The sequence below is a fragment of the Diabrotica undecimpunctata genome, chromosome 1, assembly GCF_040954645.1.
Source record: "Diabrotica undecimpunctata isolate CICGRU chromosome 1, icDiaUnde3, whole genome shotgun sequence".
In the NCBI taxonomy this organism is placed as follows: Eukaryota; Metazoa; Arthropoda; class Insecta; order Coleoptera; family Chrysomelidae; genus Diabrotica; species Diabrotica undecimpunctata.
Window position 1 is genome coordinate 67,613,713 of NC_092803.1, and position 10,311 is coordinate 67,624,023.

General features: G+C 32.9%; 1 protein-coding gene across 2 annotated transcripts in view; it reads left to right on the top strand.

The window, feature by feature from the left end:
* Positions 1 to 4,153, top strand: part of LOC140450404 (acyl-CoA Delta-9 desaturase-like) — a 75,684-nt gene extending 71,531 nt beyond the window's left edge. For both annotated transcript variants that reach the window (XM_072544025.1, XM_072544032.1), the window contains exons 4-5: positions 204 to 592; positions 1,674 to 4,153. In XM_072544025.1, the coding sequence (XP_072400126.1) occupies positions 204 to 592; positions 1,674 to 1,992 (708 nt within the window). In that variant the 3' untranslated portion in view covers positions 1,993 to 4,153. The remainder of the gene's footprint in view (positions 1 to 203; positions 593 to 1,673) is intronic.
* Positions 4,154 to 10,311: the final 6,158 nt, after the last annotated feature.

Below are 10,311 nucleotides of genomic sequence, written 5' to 3' on the forward strand. Positions count from 1 at the left end.
TTGGTCTTGTCGATGAGTCGTTGTAGACCTAAATCGGAATCCGCAATTAACACTAGTTATATAAGTATAAATAAATAAAATTTACACTAAATTAAAAAAAAATAGTTTGAATTACATTGAAATTAATATAGTTTTCATTGATAAAATTCTTGATTTTATTATTAAAATACGTTATTTTACTAATATAGTTTAATAATTTTCAGAACTCAGTGATAGAATGGTCCAGAGACCACCGAGTACACCACAAATTCAGTGAAACCGACGCAGATCCTCACAACGCCAAAAGAGGATTCTTCTTTTCTCACATTGGTTGGCTACTCTGTCGCAAACATCCTGAGGTCAAGAGCAAAGGTAAAGGAATCGACATGTCAGATCTGGAACAGGACCCTATTTTGGCTTTCCAGGACAGACACTATCTGCTGCTCATGCCTGTAACCTGCTTCGTAATTCCAACGATGATACCAATGTACTTCTGGAACGAAACTTTCTTCAATGCTTTCTGTGTCAATATTTTCAGATATGTATTCACCCTGAACGCTACTTGGTTAGTTAATTCTGCTGCACACATGTGGGGTGACAAACCCTATGATAAGTAAGTACAAAAACAAAAAATTTAACCTCTATGAGATATTTCAAACATGCATCAAAGCTTTCTTTTATCCTGTTAATCATTTAAGTACTTATTTTATTAATTCTTTAAGTTTTTATATTGCTAAAGGATACAATACAAAAGTAAAGATTAAGAAAGATATGTTGACTATCAACTAATTTCTGAATATCTTAGGATAGGATGGAGATAAGAGTAAAACGTCTCGAGAAAAAATCTGTAATACAATAAAACACACTAGATAACAAGACAATGGGTCCGGATAATGTACACTTTGAAATACTAAAGATCCGACGTAAATCAGACAAATAATTCCTCGATAATCTAGTTGCACTTTTGAACAACATATATAATAATGGAAAAATCCCAGAGGACTGGCTGCAGTCAACATTTGTTACAACCCGATGAAACCATATTATGCCCAACTCTCTAATAACCACCGACTTATAAGCTTAATAGAGACGTTAATAAGGATGTGCATTTCACAATGTCTATCATGAACAACTAATATATATTAGTGAGGTAGACTAAGGCAGGTATTGAGGATATAGGATATTTGGATTGTTGCAAACCTATACTGGGATCAAACAGTAAGAGTAAAAATAGGCAATGAACTTACTAAAAGTGTGAATATCAAGGGAGGTGTCCGACAGGGGTGTATCTCATCCCCACTCATCTTGAATATCTACTCCGAGGAAGTATTTCTAAATGTCTGGAAATGAAACACAGGACATAAAAATAAAGGGTAAGTTAACAAACAACATAAGACATGTCGAAGACTCGGTGATCCTTGCCAGTAGCATAGATGAATTATAACAGGCAATGGAAAGGCTTAATTAATGCAGTCATAGAGGGCTGAGCCTTAACTTCAAGAAGACAAGATAAATGCTCATAAGTAAAAATTAATAACCTGCTCGACAGTAACGGATAAACAACATACTAATTGACCATGTAGAATCTTACGCATACCTTGGCATGTAGATGCATGCAGATATAATGTGAAAATGTTAATTATGTTAACTCCAAAATCATACATTTGTTTATTTTTTTTTTCGTATTGTTTCAGATTCATTAACCCTTCCGAAAACGTCTCTGTTTCTATCTTCGCCTTAGGTGAAGGCTGGCATAACTACCACCATACCTTCCCATGGGACTACAAAACTTCCGAATTAGGCAAATACAGTACTAACCTTTCAGCAGCCTTCATTGACTTCTTCGCCAAGATCGGCTGGGCGTACGATCTAAGAACCGTCTCCATGGACATGATCAAAAAAAGAGTACAACGTACCGGAGATGGAACCCACGAAATCTGGGGATGGGGAGACAAAGACCAACGTAAAGAAGACTATGACGACGCCACGATCTTGTACAGGAAGGATTATTAATACGAATGCTAGTGAATGATAGTGAAACAATATACAGTAGTCGTGATTGTAGTAAACACTGAAAATGTTACTAAAATTTTTGAGTTGCGTCCGGATGTTACTTGTACAATTTGAAATTTTTACTAATTTTATGAATAGTTTAGCATTAAAAAACCTTTTTGATAGAACATCCGGTAACGCTGAGATACAATCTCGGAACACAAAAATTATAAGTAATACATGTATAGTTACATAGAACCTTGATATTTTCATGTTAAAATTTGAAATAAATATATCTTATTTATGTTAAAAGACTTTAACGACTACAAATTGTGTGTATCTGTGACAAAACCCTAAGTTATATTGAAGAGACTGATAAAAAATCGTAAGTGACTTGCTCTGAAAGAGTGGTAAAACTAAATGGTAACTTCTTCATCTAGCCATATATGTTTGAACAGAATCATCGTCTGCCGGCAGACCAATTATTTGATTTAGTAGAACACTAATTTTGGTCTTTATACCTGAATCATTTAGATTTGCCACTTAAAATTTTTAAAAATTGATGTGAATCAAAATAAATAATCAATTTATTACTGTTGGGTACAAAATACACGTAGTTTTGCTTTCATGAGATTTTGACACTGTTTAAAGATTATAGACCTTATTTTGAGATTTGGAGCTCCATAATATGATTAGTTGGTCTTCTCTCTCTATCTCTCTTACTGTTCGTTCAAAATCAGTTTTGCTCTCTAAATTTGAATATTGAATATGTCTTTAATCTGAAAGTGGCAGGTAGATTTTTTGCTTTTTATTAATTTTTAGCACGTGTTCAAGACACTGGGAGAAATTTACCCGGGAAATAAGGAGTTGTCTGCGATAAACCACCTGTATATCTGCGCATAATGGATAATGTTAAGAAACTTAAGCGTCAACAACAGGAACAACGCCAATAAAAGAAGAATGTTAATTGCAGCTTTAGCAAAGTGGTTTCGGGATTTCTTCTTTGAATGTCAACGGTTCTTAAGACCCTCTTCCCATTTAAGAGCTGTCATTTACTGATTGCCGACGTGGTTTTGTTTTCAATTACGATAAATTTTCCCGGGGGTAAATAATATGGTGGTTTTCGCCACTTGTAGATTCCCCCTCTATTCTCTTCGGAGAGGTCCAGTGTCTGAAATGTCTAAAATTTAAAGAATCAGTTAAATTTAAATAGAAAAATAATATTTAAAGATAGCTTAACAGCTTCAAAAATTTAATTGCAATATTATTTACTACTTTTCTACAGGAGAAAAAGTAAAGCGAGTAGAAAACTCAAACATATATGTTATTACGACATACAGACTTTTTTATCCAGCTTTGCTGTTATCAAAACCGTATCTCTAAAAATCTATTTTTACTACGTAATATCACATTTCCTGATGCAATATCCGAGAAACGAAAAATTACCCAAGATAATAAATTGATTTTTGCTCTACTTAAGAACATAGTGGCTGTTTTAAAAATACCGTGTTAATATTTTTGGAAATTGTGTCCACCTTAGTATATAATTAATACTAAATGTACCAAATGATGGCCACAGACTATTTTTCTAGAGGCTATTGAGTATTTTGTAAGGAAATAGGCAAGTATATGTTAGAATTGGTTACGATTGCCAGACAAATAAGGAAGACTAATCTAGAATTATTTTCAAATAGAAAAAAAAAACGTCATTTTTAACTGCTACAAAAATATCATTTTGCGTTTTATAGAAATGTAAAGAAATGATTTTAAATGGAAATTATATTGAATTGCTCCAAAACAGAATATTTCGGTGAATTTAGACTTAGAATAGAAAAACAAATATTGGAAAAATAATCTGTGACCTACCTTATATTATACCAGTAAATCATCAATGTGAATGTATTTTCATGTAAACGTGATATTTAGTTTCTAATGTTTAGCTGTCTTAATAAGAGAAAGATCTTATGGGTTTTTCGAGAAAATACTGGAAAAAAACTGCACAGAAATGTACAGAAAAGGTTGTGTGAGTTTTCTCGGAAAGAAAGATTTATTCTTTAACGGGCGGTTTAGTGGTATTCAATTGTTAAATTTTTATTTATATCTATCTCTAGTGGTGGTTAAGTAATCATAGACGTTTTTGATCATTTGTACTTTTGCCTAAATAGATTTGTTTTTAAAATTACTTTGGTTTTTTATTCTTGCTGTTTGTTTTTGTACTCACAGGCTTTTATAATCAGATCAAATGAGTCCTTTCTTGGATATGGACCGAGTTGTTTTCGTGATACTCATAAATAGCTTCGTAGACATTGGAGAGCAAAAAGCAGTTTATCTTCTAAAATAAAACAAAAACAATTATTCAATTTGGTATAAACTATTTATCAGAGTACCTACTAATATTCGACGTAAAACCCATCGAAGTTAAAGGATGGAGAAGACTTTGCTAGAGAAAGGACGGAATGGGGAATGTTCTAATTAGGAACACTTTGGCTCACAAAGGACTGGTTAAGTAAAAAATATTAGCTGGTTAATTATTAAACCTGTAAAAAATGAAGTGAAATATACATGATTGTAATTAAGAAAAAATTCGATTGGCATAACTCATAAATTATTATCAACACAAACACTCGTATCCCTTTTGAATTTTGTAGGTGTTATGTACGAAGAACAGCTACAAAACTCACCGTGTGCGTCGCGTTGCATTAAAGAAGTCTTCGACGGCGGGAAATAATGATATTTGGACTTAACGGTAAAGGCTCGTGGCACGAGTTCTTACTCAGTTCTTTTCCCTGCGCAGGAACGAACACCCTATTTATGTGGAGATGCGTGGGACGAAACACTGTGGGAATACTTTCGAACGTCGAACCGCCCCGTTTAAAAGACGTAAATAATTCTTAATCTTTAAAGCGGTTATCTCGAGCCTTTTGGGGTAATTAATGATTTTCCCACAGACTTGTGGTAATATAATCGTAAGTGATTCTCTGGTTTGACAAAAAGAAATGAATTTAACCAATTTCAGCATGGGAAATTTATAGAAGATAAGAAATAAAGTACGTAATTAATATAAATAACTAAATAAGATCATATGTTAAGAATATGTAACCATTTAACGACCCATAAGAAACATTGGGTGCCAATGGGTAACAATATAACTACCTCTGAAAGTTGGAAGCCAGTGTAGACCAATAAAACTCACAACTTTATTTTGGGGTCGAATTGTTAGGCCTTGTTTAGCTCAGTCTTTCAGGTGTGAGAAAGTCTTATCTTAGAAGTATATGTGAAAAATGAGTTTGGCCAAGACAAATAAACATAAGATATTAACTAATCATATTTATTGTACATAAATAACTATAAAAATTAAAAAAATTTAATTTTCTCTTTGCGTGCCATCTCCGCGACTAACGTTGGCAATTATCACTGCTATTCTAACTTTTGACACTACAGCCCGAAAGAGTTCAGTTGAGCTGCATCCAAACCATTCTCTGAGGTTTCTCAGCCAGGACATTCTTCTTCTACCTATGCTGCGCTTTCCTTGAATCTTTACCTGCATTATTAGTTTTAGGAATTCATATCTGTCACCACGTGTTATATGACCCAGATATTGTAATTTTCTTATTTTGATGGAATCCAGTATCTCCCTGCTGTTCTCTATTCTTCTTAGTACTTCTTCATTGGTTATTCTATCTGTCCAGGAGATTATCAGCATTCTTCGATATGTCCACATTTCAAATGCTTCCAATTTATTGAGACATTGTTTATTTAAAGTCCATGTCTCCACACCATACAAAAGAACAGAAAATACAATAACACCTTAGTACTTGTTTTCTAAGATTTAGGCTGAGATCTCGACAACATAATATTTGTTTCATATTATTGAATGCACGTCTTTTTTATTCTATCTCTAATTTCTTTGGTATAATCGTTTGTTTAATTAATTTTTGCCAATAAAAAGGTTATAATTCTGAACTCGTTCTATCGTCTTATTATTTACGTGTAGATTGATGTATCTAATATTTTTCTATGATATAACCATGTATTTTGTTTTCTTTATGTTTAGTAACAGACCAAATTCTTCACTCGCTGCAACAACCTTATCTAAAAATATTTTCTATTATTAGTATTTATCATCAGCATATCTAATTTCACGTATGGGTAGGTCATTTATTTTTATGCCTGCTACTTCATCTTTTAATGCTTTTTTGAATATTTCCTCTGAGTATGCATTAAACAGTGATGGCGACAAGACACAGCCCTGTCTAACACCTGTTTTGATTTTTATTTTATTATTTTTTAAATTATTTATTCTTATGACGGCTTCTTGTTTATAATACAGATTATTTATTATTCTTATATCCCGCGTGTGTCGATGTTTTTTGTTCTCACTAGTTTTATTAACGGATTATGTTTCAAAAATTTTAATATCAAATTGAAATAAACAAAACAAATCTTACCTATAAGCTTTACATAAAGATTTTTACATGACACACATTACAAGTATGGCTTCAGCTGGTGTCTTCAAGTAACTGGACAGGATTGATTGCAGTAGAATGTAGTACTATTTTGGAGGAAAACTAAAATAACACTTATTTAGCAAAATTTAGCTGTTAGCAAAATAAAATCATATACCACTCAAAAAATAAAGAGACCATCGAGAGATATGTTATACACTAACTAAAACAACTGAAACAATTTTATATGAACTAGAAAAAACTAAATAGTAATTTATCTTATAAGAACAAATAAGAAGGAACGTTATTAAATTGTCTTTGAGAAAACAAAAAAAAAGCTGATCTTATTCTACATAACACTCAAGATCTGGGTCAGTATAAAAAGTCACTAAGCTGAAGATTCACCTTTTATATTTCAAAAAACTTACGGCTTAATACAGTTGCTCTATAATCGTCTGAAGATCCCTATAGAAGAGACGTGGTTTTATTGCCCCATATAAAAAAAAACAACTACAGTGAACAAAGGCTGAACAGAAAACTAATATTGCATACTACAATCCATAGCTTAATCCATAAAATAATCCCCAATATAATTCTCAAAAAATATGGTCGATCGGTCTGTGGTCTATAAATGCTCACTTCAAGAGACGAAACGAAAACAAATGAACTAAAAAAAGGTAAAAGAAATAATAAATTAGACTTACTCACAATCAATTTAATTTAACTATCCAGACGACCGGTTTCGCTTTCTACAATATGCAAAGCATTTTCAGGTCTCGATACAAAGTTAAATAAATGCTGAAATAATAAACCCATATTAGGGTGTTGTCTAATAAAGATAAACAAAGATAGATAATATAAATTACAGTAATTATGCCAATATTACATGTCTGTGGTTTTTCAAAATGAATAAAATGTTTAAAGTGTCAAGGTAAGACCCACAAATTGGTAAAATAGTCTATTAAACTGTAATAAATTAATAAATGAACAAATAAATAAAACATTACTTACATGCCGGTATTCTATTAATTGATGGTTGAAAGAACATGGTTCAAACTATCCTGTATTGTTGATTGGAGAACTTAAGTCTGCTATTGTAATTGTTTGACAGTAAACGGGGAAGTTCTTGAGAAGACAGATTTTATCCAATGAAGTAGAGATAGGTGTAATGTGATTGTTTGTTTGATGAAAGTAATGTTCTATACCATTGAGTTATTTAAAAGTTATTTATATTTATTCTAGAGATATATTTATGAAATGTGTGTTATTTATTGAGATTTTATTTTATGAAGGTGACAGTTGTAAGACAATGAATGAGATTAGATGTACAAATTGTGTGGGTGTGCAATTCTTTCAACTAGTTAGATAAACTAGTTAGTTAGTTAGGGAGAAATAAAGTCTTTGACGACGTGAGCGGGAAGTGATATTTCAACTGTGTACTTTAACGTGTACTCAACTGTAGGTGCACTCGCCACAAAGTATTACTTGGAGAGCCTCTGATGCTTTTTCTAGTACTGCATTCAGTACTAGAAACCAAATTCACAAAGAATTTTTGCCGTGATGAGCGACATGTGGAATGCAAATTGTATATTTCCTTGTCGACTAGCTTATCAATCTGTCTGCTTTGCAAGTTGTAGAAAGCGCAGTCGTAAGAAATTTTAATTTAGTTTCGCCAAGTAAGAAATTTTAGGATTTCTAATGTTATTACTTAGATCTTATCACGTTGAGGGGTGGTGTTCTACTGAAATCGGCTGATCGTGTGAAATGTACCAAATCCCACAGACGCGTGTGGATAAACTAAGGAAAGTGGTTCTTAGATTTGATAAAAAATATGAATATAGCCACTTTTAACATGAGAAATTCTTAGAAGAGAAACAATGAAGTGGGTAATTAAAACGAATAAATAAATAAGGCCATATGTTAAAAATGATTAAAAATAAGAGAAACAAAATATTTAAACAAGCACTAAATACTGTTCCAAATATTTCCCCCTCTAAAAACGAATGTTATTTAAAACAAATAAAATTATAAGTGTAAAGAATGGAAAATATTTATTGACAAAGAGGAGGCTGTTATTTATTTTTTATGAGAACAAAAGAACGTTTGGTGAAAGACACGGTAGGACTATGCCATTTGAATAGTTCTTGAAGAGAATCAATGTACTCTTTAAACTATCGTTTCCAAAAGTCTCCTCGTATACTTAGGATTAGCTACCAACGATTCAGATTGTTAATCCTTAAGGCGCTTAGGACAAGGAGCTTCATAAGTTAAAACTTGTGTACCTAAAAGGCGATACATATGATTATTGAATGATTTGACCCCAGCTTCGGTTAACCCATTAAAATGAGGGGCGCCGGGCTGATTAAAATCTCAGGTAATAGAAAGAGCCCAAGCAGCATAAGGTACCTTAATGATTTCGTTGCTGGCTACTTTTTTGTAATTTGTACCTTGATCCCTTCTAATTGTTACGCATTTACCTCGTTTAGATCAGCAAATAAACGAAAGGCAGCCAAAATGAACTCAGAACTAAGGCCTGAAGTTACTTCCAGATAAATATCCTTTGTATTAGTACATACAAATACACAAACAAATCTTTTGTACCTATATGTTTGGACATTAATAATGAAAATGGTCCTGTGAAAACTGTCCTCTGACAGTTGGAAAATTTACCATACAGGTATTTTAGGGTTTGGTTCGGCACCCAAACAACGAATACACTTTGACAAACATCTATAAATAGCACTTTTGGGAGAGGAGACAGAATCTAAAAGCGATCAAGTCATAAATAATGCATAGCCTTTAAACAAGGGTGTAGATTAGTTTCGTGAGTCCATTCGATGAAGAAATCACTTACCGGATGAGTTTTAAGTAATAACAATGGATATTTAACATTAAAAGACAACTGAGACTTTTATAATCGACCTCCCACTCTCAAAAGACCATACTCATCAATAAAAGGTGCGAGCTTACGAAATGGTAAGGGGATCCAATTCGGTCTAGTTTTGAGAAAAATATCGGAAAAAACGTCAGCTTGTACCTCATTAACAATGTATCGTAACGCAGGTTTCATCTCTGAAGGACTGACAAGGGAATCTGAAGAGAGAGCATTGTTTTTCTATTACAGTTTAGACAGGAATTTTAAGACATATACCATGGCTCTCTGAATTTTTATCAGGAATGAAAATTTTGAAAGTAAAATAAATACAACACTATTAGTAGTGACCAGTGTCAATGATAATACCGTTGGAAATTAATTTTACCTCTAATATTTCCTTGGGATGTAAAAAGTGAAAATTAACCTGAAATTTTCAATAATCCTTTGACTTTTAAAGAAAGTCACTCCACTAGGGTGAAAATTGTAACAGCAGTGCCGGTGTCAAACACGACTAGCACAATCTGCGGGATTCTGATAAGATGGCACATAATACCAAGAGGAACGTAGTATTAAATCTTGTATTTATCTAACTAGATTGGCCATAAAAGTTTTCCAGTTATGGAAAGAATTAACCCCAGTGAGAGCAATTTTGGTGTCCAGCAAACATAGACTGAGCTTGCCAGCAACGAGTAGTGACGACAACATCTTTTGCGGCTGTTTGATCTGTCTCTCTATATTACATTGAAATTCCTCACTCACTCTCTCTCGACCAAAAAGAAATGCTGCTATACTTACTTATACTTGATTTAAGATAGAGACCCAACTAACAACGAACAAAGATGGTGTCGTCACTCAACTCTGCAGACTGCTCGGTCTATGTTAATATATTCGTCTATGGGTGTAACGTACAATAGCCTGCTAAGGAAGAGATGAGGCCCAGAAGTTGAGTATTATTGTGGATAAAAATTAACCCGAGGGAAGTTTAATCGTTGAATTTAAGTTAAGTAAAGGATTACAGCT